General features: G+C 47.9%; 1 protein-coding gene across 4 annotated transcripts in view; it reads right to left on the reverse strand.

Moving 5' to 3' along the window:
- The window catches only part of LOC130209797 (diacylglycerol kinase theta), a 29,174-nt gene extending 5,440 nt beyond the window's left edge, over positions 1-23,734 (reverse strand). For 3 of the 4 annotated variants that reach the window (XM_056439643.1, XM_056439647.1, XM_056439645.1), the window contains exons 1-14: positions 22,695-23,734; positions 8,993-9,072; positions 7,498-7,597; positions 7,259-7,344; positions 6,537-6,662; positions 3,571-3,724; positions 3,025-3,090; positions 2,660-2,760; positions 2,232-2,467; positions 1,984-2,074; positions 1,539-1,593; positions 1,182-1,243; positions 909-1,059; positions 797-835 (exon numbers count right to left, since the gene is read on the reverse strand). In XM_056439643.1, coding sequence (XP_056295618.1) covers positions 797-835; positions 909-1,059; positions 1,182-1,243; positions 1,539-1,593; positions 1,984-2,074; positions 2,232-2,467; positions 2,660-2,760; positions 3,025-3,090; positions 3,571-3,724; positions 6,537-6,662; positions 7,259-7,344; positions 7,498-7,597; positions 8,993-9,072; positions 22,695-22,899 — 1,552 coding nt within the window. In that variant the 5' untranslated portion in view covers positions 22,900-23,734. Of the gene's footprint in view, positions 1-796; positions 836-908; positions 1,060-1,181; positions 1,244-1,538; positions 1,594-1,983; positions 2,075-2,231; positions 2,468-2,659; positions 2,761-3,024; positions 3,091-3,570; positions 3,725-6,536; positions 6,663-6,801; positions 6,928-7,258; positions 7,345-7,497; positions 7,598-8,992; positions 9,073-22,694 lie in introns of those variants that run through there. The other variant, XM_056439644.1, reaches the window with a different exon arrangement.
- Positions 23,735-26,050: the final 2,316 nt, after the last annotated feature.

The following is a 26,050-nucleotide window of genomic DNA, read 5'->3' on the forward strand; positions in this document are numbered from 1 at the left end:
GATAAGATACAATAACCTACGATAAGATACAATAAGCTACGATAAGATACGATAAGCTCGATAAGATGCGATAACCTACGATAAGATACAATAACCTACGATAAGATACAATAAGCTACGATAAGATATAATAAGATTAAATAAGCTATGATAAGATACAATAAGATACAATAAGCTACGATAAGATACGTTAACCTACGATAAGATACAATAAGCTACGATAAGATACAATAAGATACAATAAGCTACGATAAGATACAATAAGATACGATAAGATACAACAAGATACAATAAGATACAATAAGATGCAATAAGCTACGATAAGATGCAATAAGATACAATAAGATGCAATAAACTACGATAAGATGCAATAAGCTACGATAAGATGCAATAAGCTACGATAAGATACAATAAGATACGATAAGATACAATAAGATACAATAAGCTACGATAAGATATAATACGATAATACGCTCCTATCTGTTAATACGATACAATAAGATAGAACTTTGCTTATCACGAACAAAATGATTGAGCCAGAGTTTGATGGGAGATCACAACAGAAAGAATAACAACAAAACAACAATAGCAACTGTTACTGTGTGAAAGAAGTCACACCAGTGCAGAAAACAATCACAGTAAGAGTTAATAATTTATAAATATCTTAAGAAAATCAACTATTACTATCAGAGCCTAATGGAGACTACGATATTAAGTACTATTGAGCATTAACTTGAGAAGTAAACGTAATATTACATATTATGTATATTATGTATGTTATGTAACGATGACTCACCCTGAGTGCTGTAGACGTGGCTGACGGCCACCAGGTGACCTGCAGACACAGACACAGGAAGTGAGGAGCGCTCAGGTAAAGGTGCGTGACATCATTGGCGGCGGTGACTCACTCTTGATGGACAGCTGGTCCTGGATCAGCTCCACGTACTGGTCTTTAGTCAGCAGGGGGGTCAGACCGCCCAGCAGCAGGCCCACCTGCACCGCCCGCTTCCTGTCCTCCACCAGGTAGAAGCGGGTCTGGTTCATCTGACACACGGACACCTGGGGGCGGGCAATCAATCAACAAATCAATCAACCAATCAATCAACTAATCAATCAACCAATCAATCTCCTCCTGCAGGAATCCAGTGTGTTGAATGTCCTCCTCCTCCTCCTCCTCCTACCTTTCTGATCTCCTGCAGCTTGTCCTGAATCTTCTCCTGAGGAGTCAGCGTCTGTCTCTGGACTGGAAGACAGAACATTACAAATTAAAATAAAAATAAAAAAGAATTTAAATGTAAAAATGTAAATTAAAAAATGTAAATGTCACATTTTTACTTGCATCTAAATACAAAAAATATTTCGAATTTCTTTATTTAAAAAATATTTTTTTATTTAAAACATTTTATTTAAAAACATTTTAAACATTTTTAGTTTAAAAAGAAAAATCGAAAAATCGAATATTACAATTTCATAATTTAAATCCAAAATTAAAAATAGAATGTAAAATGTGAAATGAACTCATGTATTGCTGAGGTCACCTTGCTTATTGCTCATGTAGATCTCCACGAGGCTGAAGCTGGACGCGTCTTCATCCTAAAACATCAGGAGTTGCATCATATTTACATGGAAAGTGATTTCATAACAATTTGTTTTTGTGCTTTATTTATTGTTTCAAGTCTGAGGCTGCAAATTAGAGAAAATACTAATAAATTACAATAATTCCCCAAAAATGTTTAACGCTGACAAAGTGAATCTAAAAAAATTCAATAAATGAAATGCGTGAAAAAATAAAATAAAAAAGATTTTTTTTTACTTAAGTAAATTAACAAATAAAAACTTAAAAACTTAAATAAATGAAAATGAAATAAATGAAATAAAATAAATAAAATAAATAAAATAAATAAAATAAATAAAATAAAATAAAATAAAATAAAATAAAATAAAATAAATAAATTAAATAAATAAATAAAACAATCCAGTTACCTGTCTGTGGAGCAGACTGAGGACCTCGCTGAGGACAGACGCCGCTGTGCTGGTCTTAGAGACGGAGACGGAGACGAAGGCTGCACCCGACCTGAAACACCCAGGAGAGACCATGAAGACCAGGAGAGACCATTAGACCAGGAGAGACCATTAGAACCAGGAGAGACCATTAAACCAGGTGAGACCATAAAGAACCTGGGGGGGACCCAGTCCGTCTGAGCCCAATGAGGGGGGGCGTGAAGTCTCACCTGGGCCGGCCCACGTACACCTTGATGACCTCGGCGTCTCGCGGTTTGGCCCTCAGTAGCCAGACGTCCCCTGCATCCTTCAGGGAGCCCCGGTTCAGGGTGTTGGGGCCCCGGTGGTCGTGGTCGCCGTTGCGGTTGAGGACGTCGTCGCTGTGGAGCCGCTGCACGCCGCCGAGCTCCAGCAGCTCAAAGTCCTGAGGATCATCGGGGAGGTAGAAGGCCCTCAGCGTCGCCTCCTGCAGGAGGACACCAGTACTGCAGCGTCAGGCCAGGACTCATCATAATAATAGTCATATTAATGACAATAATAATAATAACACATGTGTTATATATAGTTTCAGTACCTACCTTTTAAAGTGCTGTACATATTACATTTATTTCAATAAATTGTTATTAGGTATTTTGTTATCTGTGTTTTAGGCGCTCACCACCACTTCCTCGTTCTTTGTGGCTCGCATGATGGGAACCAATCGGAAGCAGCCGCGCTTCACAGAGTCATCACCATCAAACACCTTGAGGAGCTGTTTACCTGCAACACACACACACACACAGAGAGAGAGACACACACACACAGACATACACACACGATTTTAGAGACTCCCCTGAAGCAACAGGTGGACTGACTCTGGGGGTCTACCCTGAACCCACCTGCCTCTGGGGGTCTACCCTGAACCCACCTGCCTCTGGGGGTCTACCCTGAACCCACCTGACTCTGGGGGTCTACCCTGAACCCACCTGCCTCTGGGGGTCTACCCTGAACCCACCTGACTCTGGGGGTCGACCCTGAACCCACCTGACTCTGGAGCCGGTTGGACCTCTTTGGACGCAGCAGCCGCCTGATCGACATCATCAGAGTTATCTGAGAGAAACAAGAAGGTTTGGAACATACATTTAATTTAGTGTTTTACTTCCTCTCTGTTTTCATGTTTACCTCTTTTATTTTCATTGAAAAAGAAGTAATAAAACTATATATATATAAACATATACTGTATATATATTTATATATATATTAAATAAATAAATATATATAAATATATATATATACCAATACATATAAATATATATTTCTATGTATTTAAAAAAAGAAGTATACAAATATATATATTTTAAGAAATAAATATATAAATATATATATATATTTTAAGAAATATATATATACACACATATAATACAAACAAATACATATAAATATATTTACATTTATAAAAATAAATATATATCTAAATATATATAAAAATAAATTTTTTCTCGCCTCTGATGAAGAAGAGAAGCTGACAGGAAATGAGCTGAGAGGATGTGGTCTGTCTGTGTGTGTGTGTGTGTGTGTGTGTGTGTGTACCCAGGTCCTGGCCCCAGCCCTCCGTGATCCTGTAGTTGTGCATCTTGCTGAAGTTCCGGGAGTCGAGGCGGACGCAGGCCGGATGCAGCATCATGCCGCGCAGACGGCCCAGAATGCACTCTGGCGGCACGCTGAGGTAACACGCTGTGTGGCTCTGACCAAGAGACAGAAAGACAAAGACACAGAGACACAAAGACACAGAGACAAAGACACAAAGACACAGAGACACAAAGACACAAAGACACAGAGACAAAGACACAGAGACACAGAGAGACAAAGACACAGAGAGACAAAGACATAGAGACACAGAGAGACAAAGACACAGAGAGACAGAGACACAGAGAGACAAAGACACAGACACACAAAGACACAGAGACACAAAGACACAGAGAGACAAAGACACAAAGACACAGAGACACAGAGACAAAGACACAAAGACACAGAGACACAGAGAGACAAAAACACAAAGACACAGAGAGACAAAGACACAGAGACTTGTTTAGAGACACATTTACATATATTTAATTATACTTGTTGTATTTTGACACCATAAAAACAAACCAGGACTCCTGAAAAACTACCTGGTTCTGGTCTAGAGGTCTGTAGGTCTGTAGGTCTAGAGGTCTGTAGGTCTAGAGGTCTGTAGGTATAGAGGTCTGAAGGTCTAGAGGTCTGTAGATATACAGGTCTGTAGGTCTAGAGGTCTGTAGGTCTAGAGGTCTGTCGGTCTAGAGGTCTGTCGGTCTAGAGGTCTGTAGGTCTAGAGGTCTGTAGGTCTGTAGGTCTAGAGGTCTGTCGGTCTAGAGGTCTGTAGGTCTGTAGGTCTAGAGGTCTGAAGGTCTAGAGGTCTGTAGGTATAGAGGTCTGAAGGTCTAGAGGTCTGTAGGTATACAGGTCTGTAGGTCTAGAGGTCTGAAGGTCTAGAGGTCTGAAGGTCTAGAGGTCTGTAGGTCTAGAGGTCTGAAGGTATAGAGGTCTGTAGGTCGAGAGGTCTGTAGGTATAGAGGTCTGAATGTATAGAGGTCTGTAGGTCTAGAGGTCTGAAGGTATAGAGGTCTGTAGGTCTAGAGGTCTGTAGGTCTAGAGGTCTGAAGGTATAGAGGTCTGTATGTCTAGAGGTCTAGAGGTCTGAATGTATAGAGGTCTGTAGGTCTAGAGGTCTGAAGGTATAGAGGTCTGTAGGTCTAGAGGTCTGAAGGTATAGAGGTCTGTAGGTCTAGAGGTCTGTAGGTCTAGAGGTCTGAAGGTATAGAGGTCTGAAGGTATAGAGGTCTGTAGGTCTAGAGGTCTGTAGGTCTAGAGGTCTGAATGTATAGAGGTCTGTAGGTCTAGAGGTCTGTAGGTCTAGAGGTCTGAAGGTATAGAGGTATGTAGGTCTAGAGGTCTGCAGGTCTAGAGGTCTGTAGGTCTAGAGGTCTGTAGGTCTAGAGGTCTGTAGGTCTAGAGGTCTGAATGTATAGAGGTCTGTAGGTCTAGAGGTCTGTAGGTCTAGAGGTCTGCAGGTCTAGAGGTCTGTAGGTCTAGAGGTCTGTAGGTCTAGAGGTCTGCAGGTCTAGAGGTCTGAAGGTATAGAGGTCTGTAGGTCTAGAGGTCTGCAGGTCTAGAGGTCTGTAGGTCTAGAGGTCTGCAGGTCTAGAGGTCTGTAGGTCTAGAGGTCTGCAGGTCTAGAGGTCTGCAGGTCTAGAGGTCTCTAGGTCTAGAGGTCTGAATGTATAGAGGTCTGTAGGTCTAGAGGTCTGCAGGTCTAGAGGTCTGTAGGTCTAGAGGTCTGCAGGTCTAGAGGTCTGAAGGTATAGAGGTCTGTAGGTCTAGAGGTCTCTAGGTCTAGAGGTCTGAATGTATAGAGGTCTGTAGGTCTAGAGGTCTGCAGGTCTAGAGGTCTGTAGGTCTAGAGGTCTGTAGGTCTAGAGGTCTGCAGGTCTAGAGGTCTGTAGGTCTAGAGGTCTGCAGGTCTAGAGGTCTGTAGGTCTAGAGGTCTGAAGGTCTGTAGGTCTAGAGGTCTGAAGGTCTAGAGGTCTGCAGGTCTAGAGGTCTGCAGGTCTAGAGGTCTGTAGGTCTAGAGGTCTAGAGGTCTGCAGGTCTAGAGGTCTAGAGGTCTGCAGGTCTAGAGGTCTGCAGGTCTAGAGGTCTAGAGGTCTGCAGGTCTAGAGGTCTGCAGGTCTAGAGGTCTGTAGGTCTAGAGGTCTGCAGGTCTAGAGGTCTGTAGGTCTAGAGGTCTGAAGGTCTGTAGGTCTAGAGGTCTGAAGGTCTAGAGGTCTGCAGGTCTAGAGGTCTGCAGGTCTAGAGGTCTGTAGGTCTAGAGGTCTAGAGGTCTGCAGGTCTAGAGGTCTAGAGGTCTGCAGGTCTAGAGGTCTGCAGGTCTAGAGGTCTGCAGGTCTAGAGGTCTAGAGGTCTGCAGGTCTAGAGGTCTTCAGGTCTAGAGGTCTGCAGGTCTAGAGGTCTGCAGGTCTAGAGGTCTTCAGGTCTAGAGGTCTAGAGGTCTGCAGGTCTAGAGGTCTAGAGGTCTGCAGGTCTAGAGGTCTAGAGGTCTGCAGGTCTAGAGGTCTAGAGGTCTGCAGGTCTAGAGGTCTAGAGGTCTACAGGTCTGCAGGTCTAGAGGTCAAGAGGTCTACAGGTCTAGAGGTCTAGAGGTCTGCAGATCTAGAGGTCTGCTGGTCTGCAGGTCTAGAGGTCAAGAGGTCTAGAGGTCTGCTGGTCTGTAGGTCTAGAGGTCTGCAGATCTAGAGGTCTAGAGGTCTAGAGGTCTGCTGGTCTGCAGGTCTAGAGGTCAAGAGGTCTAGAGGTCTGCTGGTCTGTAGGTCTAGAGGTCTGCAGGTCTGTAGGTCTAGAGGTCTGCAGGTCTAGAGGTCTAGAGGTCTGCTGGTCTACAGGTCTACAGGTCAAGAGGTCTAGAGGTCTGCTGGTCTGTAGGTCTAGAGGTCTGCAGGTCTACAGGTCTGGTTTAATGCGGTTCTGCCGGTCCTCACCGTGACGCCGCACCACTCGCACCGGACCCCCGACAGGACGTCAGACGAGCCGCAGCAGCGGCGGCACACGTCGCAGCGCGCCGCCGCCGCCAGGTTCCCCTCCCTCCAGTGGTGGTGGAACGTATCCTGCAGCGCAGGAAGTAGATCCTGAGTGAGCCGGTGCTCAGGGAACTGGACCAGATATCAGTGAGCCTCACTGCTCCTCCTCCCCCTCCCCCTCCTCCTCCTCCTCATCATCATCATCATCATCATCTCCATCACACACCAGATGTGGATTAATCCGCCGCTGAAAATAGTCCCAACTCATGCTCCACTTCCTGCTGTTTGTTTCAGCCGCTCTACAGGAGCTTCACGCTATTGATGATTAATTAGCGCTTGTTATCCGATCAATCAGCTGGAAGTGACACACACACATACACTCAGACACACACACACACACACACACAGACACACACTCAACGGAAGTCTTTGCTCAAAGAGACCTCTGGTGTCAGGTGATCAGTCAGACTGATCGATCACATTCATGGATCCGACTAGTAATGTCCTGATAGACTTCTATACAACCAGAGGAGTCGCCCCCTGGTGGTCAGGAGAGAGAATGCAGCTTTAACACATGAAGCATAGACTTCTATACAACCAGAGGAGTCGTCCCCTGGTGGGGTTCATGAATCAGTGAAGAAGAGAGTGAAGAAGAGCGTCTTAACAGCCGGTGGTTCTCTCACCTGCTCCAGAGTCCCGTCCAGGTGAGAACTGCGACAGTCGGCACAGCTGAAGACGGCACAGTCAGCATGAACATGCAGCTCACACACTGAAACACACACACACACACACCAGTGACAACCTGGTCACGTTCACAACTGAATGATTATTATTTGATGAATGTTTGTAGTTTTCTCTCTGACTTTGTTCTCTTGATTTCTCGTATTCATAGCGATATAAACCGGATGGAACCGGTTCTGACCTTCGCAGCGCAGCGCCGCGTGGCCCTCCGTCTGCTTCCTGCAGACGCTGCAGAAACGCTTCTTCTGGCCGGCGCGGCCGAAGCAGTGAGCCACGGGAACCTGCAGGGGGCAGCGAGGAGGCGGGGTCAACACACCGGGAGCAGCGAGGAGGCGGGGTCAACACACCGGGAGCAGCGAGGAGGCGGGGTCAACACACTGGGAGCAGCGAGGAGGCGGGGTCAACACACCGAGAGCAGCGAGGAGGCCGGGTCAACACACCGAGAGCTACCGGGCACCGAGAGCTATGGAGGACTAGAAATGTCTTAAGTATAAATAAATGAATAAATGCATGAATAAATACAAGAATAAATAAATAAATAAATGCTTAAATAAATGTATACATATATGCTTAAATAAATGTATAAATAAATAAATACAGTAATGAATAAAGAAATGCTTAAATAAATGTATAAATAAATAAATGCTTAAATAAATGTATCAATAAATAAATGCATGAATAAATACAAGAATAAATAAATACATTTTGTAATAAATGTATAAATAAATGATTAAATAAATGTATAAATAAATACAGTAATAAATAAATAAATGTATAAATAAATAAACAAACACAGGAATGAATAAATATAAGTTATAACTCAACAGGACATCATTAAATAAATATATTTCTACATTTCTGTATTTCTTCATTTATTTATATATCTATTTATGTGTCTACACATATTTCTTTATTTATTTATGTGTGACATTTATGTGTCCTTGTATGCAAATTTATTTTATATATATTTTATACTTAAGACATTTTAAGTCCTCCATAGAGAGTGTCTTAGTACATTTAAATATTTACCACAATAAAAGCTCAGTTAACAAAATAATCTATTTAAACTGTGAGGTGAGAGAGAGGATGACCGGACTACAACAACACGACATGTTACATAACCGCCTGACACGTCAACATACAGCGCCGGGCGGCGTTGGGGCCGGAGCCCGGGGGCCCGAGCCCCTCATCTGACCCCACGGGGCCCGAGCCCCTCATCTGACCCCACGGGCCGCAGCTGGTTTTCATCAACACACAAGAGACAGAATAAAAAGACGTTAAAGACGCCGTGAAAGTCCTCAGAGAAGCGCCTCTTTAAATATGGAGACGTATTAAAAAGGTTTTTTATTCCCATAAATAATGCATTGAAGTAGTGTTTTATTTTGGCGGTCACAGGAAACCAAGTATCACGACACTCAGACATGAGTCACACCAAGCATGTAGTACAAGTACGACAGGTACCTCTGAGGTGTAGTACAGGAGAAAGTACTACATGTACCTCTGAGGTGTACTGGAGGGGAAGTAGAGAGTACTCTAGTAAAGTACAAGTACCTTGCATTAGTACTTAAGTTGAGTACTTATACTTGTTACTTTCCGTTGGTCTCAGACAGGAGGAAGAAGACCCCTCGTGTTCATCATGTTTATTGATCGGTGATGGGTGCGTTTGTTTTACTCACCCGGACTGCAGACGGCGTCATGCAGGAACAAGGCGAGCGCAGCGTCTTCAGGCACTTCTCGTGACACATGAAGTTGCACACTGGAGGAGACAGAGAAGGCAGTCAGAGGCCGCTGAGCAAGGCATCGACAAGCGGCGGGCTGCAGGTTCGATTCTCATCAGATCCACATTTATATATATATTTATATCTATATCTATTATTTATTTAAATTTTTTAGAAATAATATATATCCATCCATTATCAATACCGCTTCATCCTCATTAGGGTCGCGGGGCGCTGGAGCCGATCCCAGCTGACATTGGGCGAAGGCGGGGGACACCCTGGACAGGTCACAGTCCATCTCAGGGCTAGAAATAATATATATATGTATATAAATAAATATATACATATTTGACAAATTTCCCCTTGGGGATTAATAAAGTATATATCTATCTATCTATCTATCTAAACATATATATTCTAAATATATAAATACATAAATCTATAAATGTATAATATAAATATATATATATATATCTACAAATATATATTTTAAATATAGATATAAATATATCCATTATCAATACCGCTACATCCTCATAAAGGTCGCGGGGCGCTGGAGCCGACCCCAGCTGACATAGGGCGAAGGCAGGGGACACCCTGGACAGGTCGCCAGTCCATCCAGGGCACAAAGAGAGACAGACAACCACTCACTCTCACACCTATGGGCAATTTAGACATCAATTAACTTGACTGCATGTCTTTGTGGGAGGAAGCCGGAGAACCCGGCGGGAACCCACGCTGCCACGGGGAGAACATGCTGCCTCCACACAGAAGGACCGCCCCGACCGGGAATTGAACCCACGGCCTCACTTGCTGTGAGGCAACAGTGCTAGCCACTACACCACCGTGCAGACACATTTTTTATAAATAATATATATATGTATATAAATAAATATATGTATAAATACATAAATATATATAAACACATATATATCTATAAATATATATACAAATATATATTTAAAATATAGATATAAATATCTATATTTTAAATATAGATATAAATATATATATTTTAAATATATATACATAACTATATTATATATATATATATATCCAGATGTGGCACTGTGATTCAATTCAATTCAATTCAGTTTATTTATATAGCCCAATTTCACAAATTACAAATTTGTCTCGGAGTGCTTTACAATCTGTACACATAGACATCCCTGCCCCAAAACCTCACATCGGACCAGGAAAAACTCCCAAATAACCCTTCAGGGGGGAAAAAAGGGAAGAAACCTGCAGGAGAGCAACAGAGGAGGATCCCTCTCCAGGATGGACAGAACAATAGATGTCATGTGTACAGAAGGACAGATTTAGAGTTAAAATACATTCAATGAATATGACAGAGTGTATGAATAGTTCATAGTAGGCATATTCCACGATGGAGACCTCCACGATCCATCAGGCAGATGGCGGTGGGGAGGAGGAGTGGGCGGAGTCTCAACAGTGGGCGGAGTCTCAACAGGACAGTGGCGTAGTCAGGAGCAGGAATTCCATGACCCAGACCTCGATGATCCATCAGCAGATAGGATCTATGCCGTCTCATAGGGTCCGATGACCCCATGAGACGTGAAGTCACAAAGACTCCGGGGAGAAAGCAGAGTTAGTAACGTGTGATTGAGAGATGAAAATTCATCCTTAAGGAGAGAAAAGAGGAGATTACATTACATTACATGTCATTTAGCAGACGCTTTTATCCAAGCGACTGCATAATAAGTTCAACCTAGAGTACAAACTAAGAACAACAAGAATACAGGAAGGTAGTAACATTTCCACATAGTCGAACAAACAAAAAAGTACCATAAGTAGTGCCATCTAAGTGCTAATGAAGTGCTAATCTGTGTTTAAATCAGATATAGTCGGAGAAGGTGAGTTTTCAGTCTTGACCGAAGACTGAGACTCTGTCACTTTCTGCTCAGGGGTGCTCAGTGCATCCTAACGTCCCGCAGCTATAAGCCTATAGCAGCATATCAAGGGGCTGGACCAGGTGAACCTGATTCAGCCCTAACTATAAGCTCTGTCAAAGAGGAAGGTCTTAAGTCTACTCTTAAACGAGGTGACTGTGTCTGCCTCCCGGACTGAAGGTGAAGCTGGTTCCATAAAAGAGGAGCTTGATAACTAAAGGCTCTGGCTCCCATTCTACTTTTTAAGACTCTAGGAACTACAAGTAGTCCCGCATTTAGTGAGCGTAGCTCTAGTGGGGCAATATGGTACTACAAGCTCCTTAAGATATGATGGAGCATCACCAATCAAGGCTTTGTACGTTAAGAGAAGAATTTTAAAAGTGATTCTTGATTTTACTGGGAGCCAGTGCAGAGCAGCTAGTGCAGGAGTGATGTGATCTCTTTCTTAGTTTTAGTGAGAACACGAGCTGCAGCATTCTGGATCAACTGGAGGGACCTAAGAGACTTATTAGAGCAGCCTGATAATAAGGAGTTGCAGTAATCCAGTCTCGAAGTAACGAACGCGTGAACCAATTTTTCTGCATCTTTTGAGACAAGATGTGCCTGATTTTTGAAATATTACGTAGATGAAAGAATGCAGTCCTTGAGATTTGCTTTACGTGGGAGTTAAAGGACAAGTCCCGATCAAAGATAACGCCAAGATTCTTTACAGTGGTGTTGGATGCCAGGGCAATGCCGCTACAGAATCCACATCACCAGATAATTGATCTCTGAGGTGCTCAGGGCCGATTAAAATTACTTCGGTTTTGTCTGAGTTTAACATCAAGAAGTTGCAGGTCATCCATGTTTTTATGTCTTTAAGACATGCTTGAATTTTACCGAGTTGGTTGCTCTCCTCTGGTTTTATCGATAAATATAGTTGAGTATCATCTGCATAACAATGAAAGTTTATGGAGTGTTTCCTGATAATATTGCCCAAAGGAAGCATGTATAAGGTAAATAAAATTTTGATGTAGAAAGTCACACAACTGATTTGCGACCACTTTCTCAAGGATCTTGGAGAGGAAGGGGAGGTTAGAGATCGGTCTGTAGTTAGCCAACACCTCTGGATCCAGAGTGGGCTTCTTCAGGAGAGGTTTAATAACAGCCACCTTGAAGGAGTGTGGTACGTGGCCTGTTAGCAGAGACACATTGATCATATCTAATAGAGAGCTGCCAATTAAAGGCAAAACGTCTTTAAGCAGCCTCGTCGGGATGGGGTCTAAGAGACAGGTAGACGGGGTCCTAGAGACAGGTAGACGGGGTCCAAGAGACAGGTAGACGGGGTCCAAGAGACAGGTAGACGGGGTCTAAGAGACAGGTAGACGGGGTCTAGAGACAGGTAGACGGGGTCTAAGAGACAGGTAGACGGGGTCTAGAGACAGGTAGACGGGGTCTAGAGACAGGTAGACGGGGTCCTAGAGACAGGTAGACGGGGTCTAAGAGACAGGTAGACGGGGTCTAAGAGACAGGTAGACGGGGTCCAAGAGACAGGTAGACGGGGTCTAGAGACAGGTAGACGGGGTCTAAGAGACAGGTAGACGGGGTCTAGAGACAGGTAGACGGGGTCTAAGAGACAGGTAGACGGGGTCCAAGAGACAGGTAGACGGGGTCTAGAGACAGGTAGACGGGGTCTAGAGACAGGTAGACGGGGTCTAAGAGACAGGTAGACGGGGTCTAGAGACAGGTAGACGGGGTCTAAGAGACAGGTAGACGGGGTCCTAGAGACAGGTAGACGGGGTCCAAGAGACAGGTAGACGGGGTCCAAGAGACAGGTAGACGGGGTCTAAGAGACAGGTAGACGGGGTCCAAGAGACATGTAGACAGGGTCTAAGAGACAGGTAGACGGGGTCTAAGAGACAGGTAGACGGGGTCTAGAGACAGGTAGACGGGGTCCAGGAGACAGGTAGACGGGGTCTAAGAGACAGGTAGACGGGGTCTAAGAGACAGGTAGACGGGGTCCAAGAGACATGTAGACAGGGTCTAAGAGACAGGTAGACGGGGTCTAGAGACAGGTAGACGGGGTCCAGGAGACAGGTAGACGGGGTCTAGAGACAGGTAGACGGGGTCTAAGAGACAGGTAGACGGGGTCCAAGAGACAGGTAGACGGGGTCCAAGAGACAGGTAGACGGGGTCCAAGAGACAGGTAGACGGGGTCCTAGAGACAGGTAGACGGGGTCCTAGAGACAGGTAGACGGGGTCTAAGAGACAGGTAGACGGGGTCTAGAGACAGGTAGACGGGGTCTAGAGACAGGTAGACGGGGTCTAGAGACAGGTAGACGGGGTCCTAGAGACAGGTAGACGGGGTCCAAGAGACAGGTAGACGGGGTCTAGAGACAGGTAGACGGGGTCTAGAGACAGGTAGACGGGTCCAAGAGACAGGTAGACGGGGTCCAAGAGACAGGTAGACGGGGTCTAGAGACAGGTAGACGGGGTCTAGAGACAGGTAGACGGGGTCCAAGAGACAGGTAGACGGGGTCTAGAGACAGGTAGACGGGGTCCAAGAGACAGGTAGACGGGGTCCTAGAGACAGGTAGACGGGGTCCAGAGACAGGTAGACGGGTCTAGAGACAGGTGGGGTCAGAGACAGATGGGTCTAGAGACAGGTAGACGGGGTCTAGAGACAGGTAGACGGGGTCTAGAGACAGGTAGACGGGGTCCTAGAGACAGGTAGACGGGTCTAGAGACAGGTAGACGGGGTCTAGAGACAGGTAGACGGGTCCTAGAGACAGGTAGACGGGGTCCAGAGACAGGTAGACGGGGTCCAGAGACAGGTAGACGGGGTCCTAGAGACAGGTAGACGGGGTCTAGAGACAGGTAGACGGGTCCAAGAGACAGGTAGACGGGTCTAGAGACAGGTAGACGGGGTCCAAGAGACAGGTAGACGGGGTCTAGAGACAGGTAGACGGGGTCCAGAGACAGGTAGACGGGGTCTAGAGACAGGTAGACGGGGTCCAAGAGACAGGTAGACGGGTCCTAGAGACAGGTAGACGGGGTCTAGAGACAGGTAGACGGGGTCCTAGAGACAGGTAGACGGGGTCCTAGAGACAGGTAGACGGGGTCCTAGAGACAGGTAGACGGGGTCTAGAGACAGGTAGACGGGGTCCAGAGACAGGTAGACGGGGTCTAGAGACAGGTAGACGGGGTCCAGAGACAGGTAGACGGGGTCTAGAGACAGGTAGACAGGTCTAGAGACAGGTAGACGGGGTCTAGAGACAGGTAGACGGGGTCCTAGAGACAGGTAGACGGGGTCTAGAGACAGGTAGACGGGTCTAGAGACAGGTAGACGGGGTCCTAGAGACAGGTAGACGGGGTCTAGAGACAGGTAGACGGGGTCCTAGAGACAGGTAGACGGGGTCTAGAGACAGGTAGACGGGTCCAAGAGACAGGTAGACGGGGTCCTAGAGACAGGTAGATGGGGTCTAGAGACAGGTAGACGGGTCTAGAGACAGGTAGACGGGGTCCTAGAGACAGGTAGACGGGGTCTAGAGACAGGTAGACGGGGTCCAAGAGACAGGTAGACGGGGTCTAGAGACAGGTAGACGGGTCTAGAGACAGGTGAGGGGTCTAGAGACAGGTAGCGGGGTCCTAGAGACAGGTAGACGGGGTCCAGAGACAGGTAGACGGGGTCTAGAGACAGGTAGACGGGTCTAGAGACAGGTAGACGGGTCTAGAGACAGGTAGACGGGTCCTAGAGACAGGTAGACGGGGTCTAGAGACAGGTGACGGGGTCTAGAGACAGGTAGACGGGTCCTAGAGACAGGTAGACGGGGTCTAGAGACAGGTAGACGGGGTCCAGAGACAGGTAGACGGGGTCCTAGAGACAGGTAGACGGGGTCCAGAGACAGGTAGACGGGTCTAGAGACAGGTAGACGGGGTCCAGAGACAGGTAGATGGGGTCCAAGAGACAGGTAGACGGGTCCTAGAGACAGGTAGACGGGCCCAGAGACAGGTAGACGGGGTCTAGAGACAGGTAGACGGGGTCTAGAGACAGATAGACGGGTCTAGAGACAGGTAGACGGTTCCAAGAGACAGGTAGACGGGGTCTAGAGACAGGTAGACGGGTCCAAGAGACAGGTAGACGGGTCTAGAGACAGGTAGACGGGGTCTAGAGACAGGTAGACGGGGTCTAGAGACAGGTAGACGGGGTCCTAGAGACAGGTAGACGGGGTCTAGAGACAGGTAGACGGGGTCTAGAGACAGGTAGACGGGGTCTAGAGACAGGTAGACGGGGTCCAAGAGACAGGTAGACGGGGTCCAAGAGACAGGTAGACGGGGTCTAGAGACAGGTAGACGGGGTCTAGAGACAGGTAGACGGGGTCCAGAGACAGGTAGACGGGGTCCAGAGACAGGTAGACGGGGTCTAGAGACAGGTAGACGGGTCTAGAGACAGGTAGACGGGGTCTAGAGACAGGTAGACGGGGTCCAAGAGACAGGTAGACGGGTCTAGAGACAGGTAGACGGGGTCTAGAGACAGGTAGACGGGGTCCTAGAGACAGGTAGACGGGGTCTAGAGACAGGTAGACGGGTCCAGGAGACAGGTAGACGGGGTCTAGAGACAGGTAGACGGGGTCTAGAGACAGGTAGACGGGGTCCAGGAGACAGGTAGACGGGGTCTAGAGACAGGTAGATGGGGTCTAGAGACAGGTAGACGGGGTCTAGAGACAGGTAGAGGGGTCTAGAGACAGGTAGACGGGGTCCAAGAGACAGGTAGACGGGGTCCTAGAGACAGGTAGACGGGGTCTAGAGACAGGTAGACGGGTCTAGAGACAGGTAGACGGGGTCCAAGAGACAGGTAGACGGGGTCTAGAGACAGGTAGACGGGGTCCAAGAGACAGGTAGACGGGGTCCAAGAGACAGGTAGACGGGGTCCAAGAGACAGGTAGACGGGGTCTAGAGACAGGTAGACGGGGTCCTAGAGACAGGTAGACGGGTCTAGAGACAGGTAGACGGGGTCCAAGAGACAGGTAGACGGGGTCTAGAGACAGGTAGACGGGTCCAGGAGACAGGTAGACGGGGTCTAGAGACAGGTAGACGGGGTCTAGAGACAGGTAGACAGGTCTAGAGACAGGTAGACGGGGTCTAGAGACAGGTAGACGGGGTCCAAGAGACAGGTAGACGGGGTCTAGAGACAGGTAGACGGGTCCAAGACACAGGTAGACGGGTCCAAGAGACAGGTAGACGGGGTCCAAGAGACAGGTAGACGGGGTCTAGAGACAGGTAGACGGGGTCCAAGAGACAGGTAGACGGGGTCTAGAGACAGGTAGACAGGGTCCAAGAGACAGGTAGACGGGGTCTAAGAGACAGGTAGACGGGGTCTAGAGACAGGTAGACGGGGTCTAGACAGGTAGACAGGGTCCTAGAGACAGGTAGACAGGGTCCAGAGACAGGTAGACGGGGTCTAGAGACAGGTAGACGGGTCTAGAGACAGGTAGACGGGGTCTAGAGACAGGTAGACGGGGTCTAGAGACAGGTAGACGGGGTCAGAGACAGGTGGGGTCTAGAGACAGGTAGACGGGTCTAGAGACAGGTAGACAGGGTCCAAGAGACAGGTAGACGGGGTCTAAGAGACAGGTAGACGGGGTCTAGAGACAGGTAGACGGGGTCTAGAGACAGGTAGACGGGGTCCAAGAGACAGGTAGACGGGGTCTAGAGACAGGTAGACGGGGTCCTAGAGACAGGTAGACGGGGTCCAAGAGACAGGTAGACGGGGTCTAGAGACAGGTAGACGGGGTCTAGAGACAGGTAGACGGGGTCCAAGAGACAGGTAGACGGGGTCCTAGAGACAGGTAGACGGGGTCTAGAGACAGGTAGACGGGGTCTAGAGACAGGTAGACGGGGTCTAGAGACAGGTAGACGGGGTCCAGAGACAGGTAGACGGGGTCTAGAGACAGGTAGATGGGTCCTAGAGACAGGTAGAAGGGGTCCAGAGACAGGTAGACGGGGTCCTAGAGACAGGTAGACGGTCTAGAGACAGGTAGACGGGGTCGACAGGTAGACGGGGTCCAGAGACAGGTAGACGGGGTCTAGTGACAGGTAGACGGGTCAGAGACAGGTAGCGGGGTCTAGAGACAGGTAGCGGGTCTAGAGACAGGTGGGGTCCAAGAGACAGGTAGACGGCTCCTAGAGACAGGTCGGGGTCCAGGAGACAGGTAGACGGGGTCTAGAGACAGGTAGACGGGGTCAGAGACGGGTTCCAGGAGACAGGTAGACGGGGTCTAGAGACAGGTAGACGGGGTCTAGAGACAGGTAGACGGGGTCCAGGAGACAGGTAGACGGGGTCCTAGAGACAGGTAGACGGGGTCTAGAGACAGGTAGACGGGGTCCAAGAGACAGGTAGACGGGGTCTAGAGACAGGTAGACGGGGTCCTAGAGACAGGTAGACAGGGTCTAGAGACAGGTAGACGGGGTCCAAGAGACAGGTAGACGGGGTCTAGAGACAGGTAGACGGGGTCTAGAGACAGGTAGACGGGGTCCTAGAGACAGGTAGACGGGGTCTAGAGACAGGTAGACGGGGTCCTAGAGACAGGTAGACGGGGTCTAAGAGACAGGTAGACGGGGTCTAGAGACAGGTAGACGGGGTCCTAGAGACAGGTAGACGGGGTCCTAGAGACAGGTAGACGGGTCCAAGAGACAGGTAGACGGGTCTAGAGACAGGTAGACGGGGTCCTAGAGACAGGTAGACGGGGTCTAGAGACAGGTAGACGGGGTCTAGAGACAGGTAGACGGGGTCCTAGAGACAGGTAGACGGGGTCCAAGAGACAGGTAGACGGGGTCCTAGAGACAGGTAGACGGGGTCCTAGAGACAGGTAGACGGGGTCCTAGAGACAGGTAGACGGGGTCCAAGAGACAGGTAGACGGGGTCCAGAGACAGGTAGACGGGGTCTAGAGACAGGTAGACGGGGTCCAGAGACAGGTAGACGGGGTCTAGAGACAGGTAGACGGGGTCAAGAGACAGGTAGACGGGGTCCAAGAGACAGGTAGACGGGTCTAGAGACAGGTAGACGGGGTCCTAGAGACAGGTAGACGGGGTCAAGAGACAGGTAGACGGGGTCTAGAGACAGGTAGACGGGGTCCAAGAGACAGGTAGACGGGGTCTAGAGACAGGTAGACGGGGTCCAAGAGACAGGTAGACGGGGTCCTAGAGACAGGTAGACGGGGTCTAGAGACAGGTAGACGGGGTCCAGGAGACAGGTAGACGGGGTCCTAGAGACAGGTAGACGGGGTCTAGAGACAGGTAGACGGGGTCTAGAGACAGGTAGACGGGGTCCAAGAGACAGGTAGACGGGGTCCTAGAGACAGGTAGACGGGGTCCAGAGACAGGTAGACGGGGTCCTAGAGACAGGTAGACGGGGTCCAGAGACAGGTAGACGGGGTCTAGAGACAGGTAGACGGGGTCCTAGAGACAGGTAGACGGGGTCCAAGAGACAGGTAGACGGGGTCCTAGAGACAGGTAGACGGGGTCTAGAGACAGGTAGACGGGGTCCAAGAGACAGGTAGACGGGGTCTAGAGACAGGTAGACGGGGTCCTAGAGACAGGTAGACGGGGTCTAGAGACAGGTAGACGGGGTCCAGAGACAGGTAGACGGGTCCAAGAGACAGGTAGACAGGGTCCTAGAGACAGGTAGACGGGGTCCTAGAGACAGGTAGACGGGGTCCAAGAGACAGGTAGACGGGGTCCTAGAGACAGGTAGACGGGGTCTAGAGACAGGTAGACGGGGTCCAGGAGACAGGTAGACAGGGTCCTAGAGACAGGTAGACGGGGTCTAGAGACAGGTAGACGGGCTCTAGAGACAGGTAGACGGGGTCCAAGAGACAGGTAGACGGGGTCTAGAGACAGGTAGACGGGGTCCAGAGACAGGTAGACGGGTCTAGAGACAGGTAGACGGGGTCCAGAGACAGGTAGACGGGGTCTAGAGACAGGTAGACGGGGTCCTAGAGACAGGTAGACGGGGTCTAGAGACAGGTAGACGGGGTCTAGAGACAGGTAGACGGGGTCCAGAGACAGGTAGACGGGGTCCTAGAGACAGGTAGACGGGGTCCTAGAGACAGGTAGACGGGGTCTAGAGACAGGTAGACGGGGTCCAGAGACAGGTAGACGGGGTCCTAGAGACAGGTAGACGGGGTCCAGAGACAGGTAGACGGGGTCTAGAGACAGGTAGACGGGGTCCTAGAGACAGGTAGACGGGGTCTAGAGACAGGTAGACAGGGTCCTAGAGACAGGTAGATGGGGTATAGAGACAGGTAGACGGGGTCTAGAGACAGGTAGACGGGGTCTAGAGACAGGTAGACGGGGTCCTAGAGACAGGTAGACGGGGTCCTAGAGACAGGTAGACGGGGTCCAAGAGACAGGTAGACGGGGTCTAGAGACAGGTAGACGGGGTCCAGGAGACAGGTAGACGGGGTCCTAGAGACAGGTAGACGGGGTCCTAGAGACAGGTAGACGGGGTCCAAGAGACAGGTAGACGGGGCCCTAGAGACAGGTAGACGGGGTCCAAGAGACAGGTAGACGGGGTCTAGAGACAGGTAGACGGGGTCCAGGAGACAGGTAGACGGGGTCCTAGAGACAGGTAGACGGGGTCCAAGAGACAGGTAGACGGGGTCCAAGAGACAGGTAGACGGGGTCCTAGAGACAGGTAGACGGGGTCCTAGAGACAGGTAGACGGGGTCCAAGAGACAGGTAGACAGGGTCCTAGAGACAGGTAGACGGGGTCCAAGAGACAGGTAGACGGGGTCTAGAGACAGGTAGACAGGGTCCAAGAGACAGGTAGACGGGGTCTAGAGACAGGTAGACGGGGTCCTAGAGACAGGTAGACGGGGTCCAAGAGACAGGTAGATGGGGTCTAGAGACAGGTAGACGGGGTCCAAGAGACAGGTAGACGGGGTCCAAGAGACAGGTAGACGGGGTCTAGAGACAGGTAGACGGGGTCCTAGAGACAGGTAGACGGGGTCCAAGAGACAGGTAGATGGGGTCCTAGAGACAGGTAGATGGGGTCTAGAGACAGGTAGACGGGGTCTAGAGACAGGTAGACGGGGTCCTAGAGACAGGTCGACGGGGTCCAAGAGACAGGTAGACGTGTTAGAAGTAGAAACCGTTGACGATAATTGGTCACGGTTGATGGAGAAAAGCCATCCAAATATACACCAGGGCATACAGCGGTTTCCAAGGCCATTCCACTTGAAGACAGATTGGCACTGGTTAAGGGCAAGAGAATATTAATCTTGTCCCTAATAGTTAAAATCTTTTGATTAAAGAAGTTGATCAAGTCATTACCACTGAGGTCTCTAGGAATACTGGGATCCACAGAGCTGTGACTCTCTGTCAGCTACAGAGCTGAAGAGAAACCTGGGCTTGTTCTTCTTCTGGTCCTGATGAGTCATCGGCTGCTCTGGCATTACGGAGGGCCTTCTGATAAGTTTTAAGACTATCTCGCCAAACTAAGCGGGATTCTTCCAGATTAGTTGAACGCCATATGCTTTCAAGCTTTCGTGACGTTTGCTTCAGTTTGCGGGTCTGAGGGTTATACCAGGGAGCAAACCTCCTCTTCCTCACTGTCTTCTTCTTCAGAGGGGCTATCGAGTCCAGTGTCATTCTCAGAGAGCCTGTGGCACTGTCAACAAGATGATCAATCTGGACTAAAGTTAGACCAGGAGTCCTCTGTTATATTGAGACCTGGACTAAAGTTAGACCAGGAGTCCTCTGTTATATTGAGACCTGGACTAAAGTTAGACCAGGAGTCCTCTGTTATATTGAGACTGGACTAAAGTTAGACCAGGAGTCCTCTGTTATATTGAGACTGGACTAAAGTTAGACCAGGAGTCCTCTGTCATATGGAGACGTGGTATTGAATCAAATGCAGAAGGAATCTCTTCTTTAAATGTAGCTCCATGTCAGTTGGACATCTGGTGTAGAACCTTTTGACTAACGGTGTACACTCCGGGAGTATAAACTAAAGTTATGAGGTTGTGGTCTGACAGAAGAGGATTCTGTGGGAAGACGTTCAAATGCTCAATGTCAACGCCATAAGTAAGAACAAGATCAAGCGTGTGGCCAAAGCTGTGAGTGGGTTTCTGTACTCGCTGACAGAAGCCAATCGAGTCCAACAAGGAGATGAATGCAGCACTAAGGCAATCATTATCAACATCCACATGGATATTAAAATCTCCAACAATAATAACTTTATCAGTTTTAAGAACCAAACTTGATATAAATTCTGAGAATTCAGATATAAACTCTGAATATGGACCTGGTGGCGGTACAGAATCACAAATCGAATTGGCTGTAGTGTTTTCCAGGTTGGATGTGAAAGACTAAGAACAAGGCTTTCAAATGAGGTGTAGTGTAATTTTGGTTGAGGATTAATTAATAGGCTCGATTCAAAGATGGCTGCTACTCCACCTCCTCGACCGGTGCCTCGAGGAATGTGAGTATTAATATGACTTGGAGGAGTCGATTCATTCAGGCAGACATATTCTTCATGGCTCAGCCAGGTTTCAGTTAGGCAACATAAATCAATGTGATTATCTGATATTAAATCATTTAGTAACACAGCTTTAGATGACAGAGATCGAATATTTAGGAGACCACATTTAATAGACCTATTTTGTTGCACTGCTGAAATAATGGTGTTAACTTGTATAAGGTTATTGTGTACGACTCCTCTTCTGCTTACTTTTGATTTATTTAATTGAAGTGGCCGTGGGACAGACACAGTCTCTACTCTAGAGTCATGGGTGGGTAACTGCTCGAATGGAAGAGCAGAGAAGGGTGTTAAACTACAACTCTGCTCCCGGTTCCTGATCTGAACCCTGGGTTGTCATGGATTAAGTCCGGTGATCAACTTGGTCATGTTCACAGAAACGAGACGCGCTCCGCACATCGTGTAATCCGACTCTTCGGCTGAAAAAATAAACCATTACATAATCCAGCCGAGCGTCGCCTTTGGTTGTGTCGTCGTCATTATTGTTATTGTTATTGTTGTTCTGCAGCTTCTGATGCACCTGCTGCTGTTTGGTGATGATGATGATGAAGATAAAGATGATGATGACTCACAAACACGCCTCCTGTTGCCATGCCAGCCCACAGGAAGTAAATCACGACTTGACTGCGGCTCTGAACGCGGACAACCAGTGTGTTACTGGGCAGAGTGTGTGTGTGTGTGTGTGTGTGTGATCTTTAGTTCGCCTGTTGAATTCCTGATTACGTCGTGGCTTTGAGATGGAAAGAAAAGTGAGAGGAAGGGAAGAAAATAAGGGGAAAGGAAAAATGGGGAAAAGAAAGGGGGAAAGGAATGACTAAGAAAGGAAGGGGGAAAGGAAAGAAGGGCAGAAGAAAGGAAATAAAGAGGGTAGTAAAGGGAAGTGGGGATGAATAAACGAGTTCTGGTTCCTCGTGATGGCAGAAGACCTTCACCTGGGCCTGAAACCAGACCGGCATCCGGACTGGGATCAACCAAGTCTGTGATTCTCTCGGTCTTCTGGTCTGGGATCTGGTCTGGGATCTGGTCTGGGATCTGGTCTCACACCACCAGCTCTACGAGTCCGTTTCCACGTTAAGCCGGAGACGCCCAGACACACCTGGAGCTCCGCGGGCAGCAGGAACAACCAGCCGGGTCGGTGGTTCAATTCCCACAACAAGCGTGCACGTGCACGAGCCGCGAGCACGTAGAAACAAGTACAGCGATGTAATATAAACGATGACGTAATCTCACCTTCACACAGGAAGCCCACGAGCCCCCAGATGAAGTCGCTGCAGCTGTGGCAGAAGGTGGGCTTGGTGAGGGTCACCCTGCGGAGGCAGTGGCCCGGGGCGGAGCCCTGGTACCGGGGCCGGAGACCACCGGGGGACTGCTGCGCCCTCTTCTTCCCGGCCAGGGGGCTCGCTGTCCGGCAGTCCGCGGCGTCCTGGTCCGACATGTCAACAACAACAAGAGCCCGAATCTCTATAGAACAACCCGGCGGAGAGGCATCCCCGACCGGGCACCGCGGCGCAGCAGCCCCGGCGACAGGGCGCCGTCCTCGGCGTGTGTGTGTGAGACCCTCCCGCCTCAGCAGCTCACAGCCCAGATCACACAAAATCAAAGTCGGCAACCGGGTCACGACTTTGTGGAACGGGATTAGTTAGTGACCCGCTGGAGGGTCATCAGCACCGGCTGGACCCGCGCTGCTGCCCGGCGGAGAGAGCGCTACGGCCGGCGTCTCTCGGGCCGGCTGTTCCCGGTGTGTGTGCGTGTGTGTGTGTGTGTGTGTGTGTGTGTGTGTGTGTGTGTGTGTGTGTGCGTGTGTCCACCTTCCGTGGAACACCGAGTGGGAGTTCCAGGAGAGGCGGTGACGTATGTATGCGTGTGTGTGTGTGGGGGGGGGGGGGGGACCTTTCGACGTCGCCGACGTCCGCCGCGCTGAGATCAGAGTTCCCTCCGCCGGAGACAGCGGTGCCACCCAGCGGCGCCGCAAGCCGCGCGTGCTCCGTGCGACCCCTCCTCTTCTTCCCTTCCTCCTCCTCTTCCTCCTCTTCCTCCCCGTTCGGGAAGCCGAATGAATAAAAGATGACTTATCGATCCGGTAAGCAGTGATGCGCGCGGCGGCGGCGGCAGGAAGTCTCCGGAACGGAAGTTCTTCTTCTTCCAGTCGACGCGCTCGGACGTGGTGCAGCTGGAGCGCGCGTGCAAGACTCGGTTAGAGAAGACGCGAGGAACCGGAGAGGAGGAACCGGGGAGAGAGCCGGAGAAGAGACGTTACTCAACAAGTGTGAAGAGAAGAAGGGGGGAGGAGGAGGGAGGGGGCGAGGGGGGAGGAAGGGGGGGGCGGCGCTTTCATTTTGGGGTGTCTTCCTCTTCTCTTCCTCTTCTCTTCCTCTTCCTCCTCAGAGGGCTGATTCTTCTTCCGCGTCACAGACTCTCCAACACTGATTTACTCCTCCTCCCTTCCCTCCTTCCCTTCTTCCTGCCCCTTGAGGTTCTCCTGAATTCCATTAAATGAATGAATGTCGCATATCATTCCTTTTTTGTGTCCTTCCTTCCTTTCTTCCTTCCTCCCTTTTTCTGCACTCGCTCCTTCCTCAGATTTATTTACTTATAAACAACTTGAGAGAAATATAAAAAATAGATTAAATGTATAAATAAATATAAACAATAGGTTGCAATTATAAATACATTTAAAAAAGATTACAATTATAAATAAATATAAACAATAGATTAAAATTATAAATAAATATAAACAGTAGATTAAAATTATAAATAAATATAAACAATAGATTAAAATTATAAAGAAATACAAACAATAGATTACAATTATAAAGAAATATAAACAATAGATTACAAATAGAAAGAAATATAAACAATAAATTACAATTAGAAAGAAATATAACAATATGGTTTAAATTGTAAAGAAATGTAAAGAAAAAATCCAAATTATAAAGAAATATAAATATTAGATTACAATGATAAAGAAATACAAACTACATTTAAATTAGAAAGAAATATAAACGATAGAATATAAGTATTAATTATTAATAAGTAATGCCTCAGTTAAAAAGTTAAATAGTAATTTAATTCAAAGAGAAAAAGACCATATTTGAAATATATAGTGTGTCAGAAGTGATACTGACACCTAGAATAGAAAAGTATTATTGTGAATGATATTGAGAGTAAATAAAAACTATAAACAGCTTAAAACTGTTTAAATGTTCAAACAGAAGAAAGTGGAACACTCAAATGCATGAATAAAAACATATTTAACAAATTATCCATCCACATACCTGCAAACTCATGAGGGGTGAAAAAGGTGACAACGGGGGGGGGGGGGGGGTGCAGGTGATTTTTTTTTTGTCACCACACCACATCCACGTTGTTTGAAGCCTCAAAGCTTTTAGAACCACAACTACAGTCATTTTATTGTTCTGACCACAAATCTAAATAATGATAATAAACAGTTTAAGAACAAAAGGTTCTCCACTCTGACTCAGCCCTATAATGATAGTAATAACAAATATACATTGTCATTATATATAATATGGTTAAAGTCATTCATGAACCAACTTCCTTTTTGTTGCCTGAACAGTCCTCATGGACTTTTCCCTGAATCTGTTCTGTCTCTACCTGTTTGTCACGATACTCATATTATAACTTCTATACATATTACATACCTGCCATAAATATCATGATACCCGATACCAGAATTCAATACACCATACAAACAATATGGTACCATAATTACGAGACTGGTATATTTATCTATAATAGTAATAAATAAAACATCTGTATGGTTCACGTTTTACCAACTTTTTCAACACTTAACAAATGTCAGTAATATGAGTATTAATACAGCCAGATATGAATGAAACTACATGGTTCCATCATAGCATTGATTATCACTATGAGGCCGTTAGTCTCTGACCAGATGATCCACAGTTCATCAGGATGAGCAGCTGGAGAGTTACACAACTTTACAGACTGAAACATTTCACTTCTGGCATCTTTTGATTTTTAAGCCGAAGTCTCTAAGCTCCGCCTCTTCTCTCGCTGTGAGCTGCGCAGCGCAGTGTGCGCAGACAGCTCGACACGGAGCAGCGCGTGCGCTCTGATCGCTCTCTTAATGAAGTATCGATACTAAACATATGCTAAATCACATCGTGTTTAACGTACGGGTACTTTGTTAGCATCGCTACACCGTGCAGCGTGACAGCAGTAGATGTAGCGGGCTAACATTCAAGCTAACCTGAATCCCCAAACGCTGTGGACATCTGAACGCTGATTGGCCGAGACGCGACACGTCCCATCAAAGATGTTCTATTGCGAAGAAGAGCACCACTTCACACTTTTCTCCGCGTCTCACTGCAATCTCAACGGCAGCGGGCCAGGTGACCCCCCCCCCCCCCCAAAAAAAACTCTTCGGATCTCCACGATTCACGTGGATGACCTATTTTGAGTTCAAAACGGTGAATTTCACCGAAAGGTGACAAGTTTGCAGGTATGCATCCAACGTTTCACAAACAGTTTGACTTCATCACTTCTTCACGACACATCATCGGATCATTACTTCCATATTTCAGTGTTTTATTTGATTTCCA

The sequence above is a fragment of the Pseudoliparis swirei genome, chromosome 19 (assembly GCF_029220125.1).
Source record: "Pseudoliparis swirei isolate HS2019 ecotype Mariana Trench chromosome 19, NWPU_hadal_v1, whole genome shotgun sequence".
In the NCBI taxonomy this organism is placed as follows: domain Eukaryota; kingdom Metazoa; phylum Chordata; class Actinopteri; order Perciformes; family Liparidae; genus Pseudoliparis; species Pseudoliparis swirei.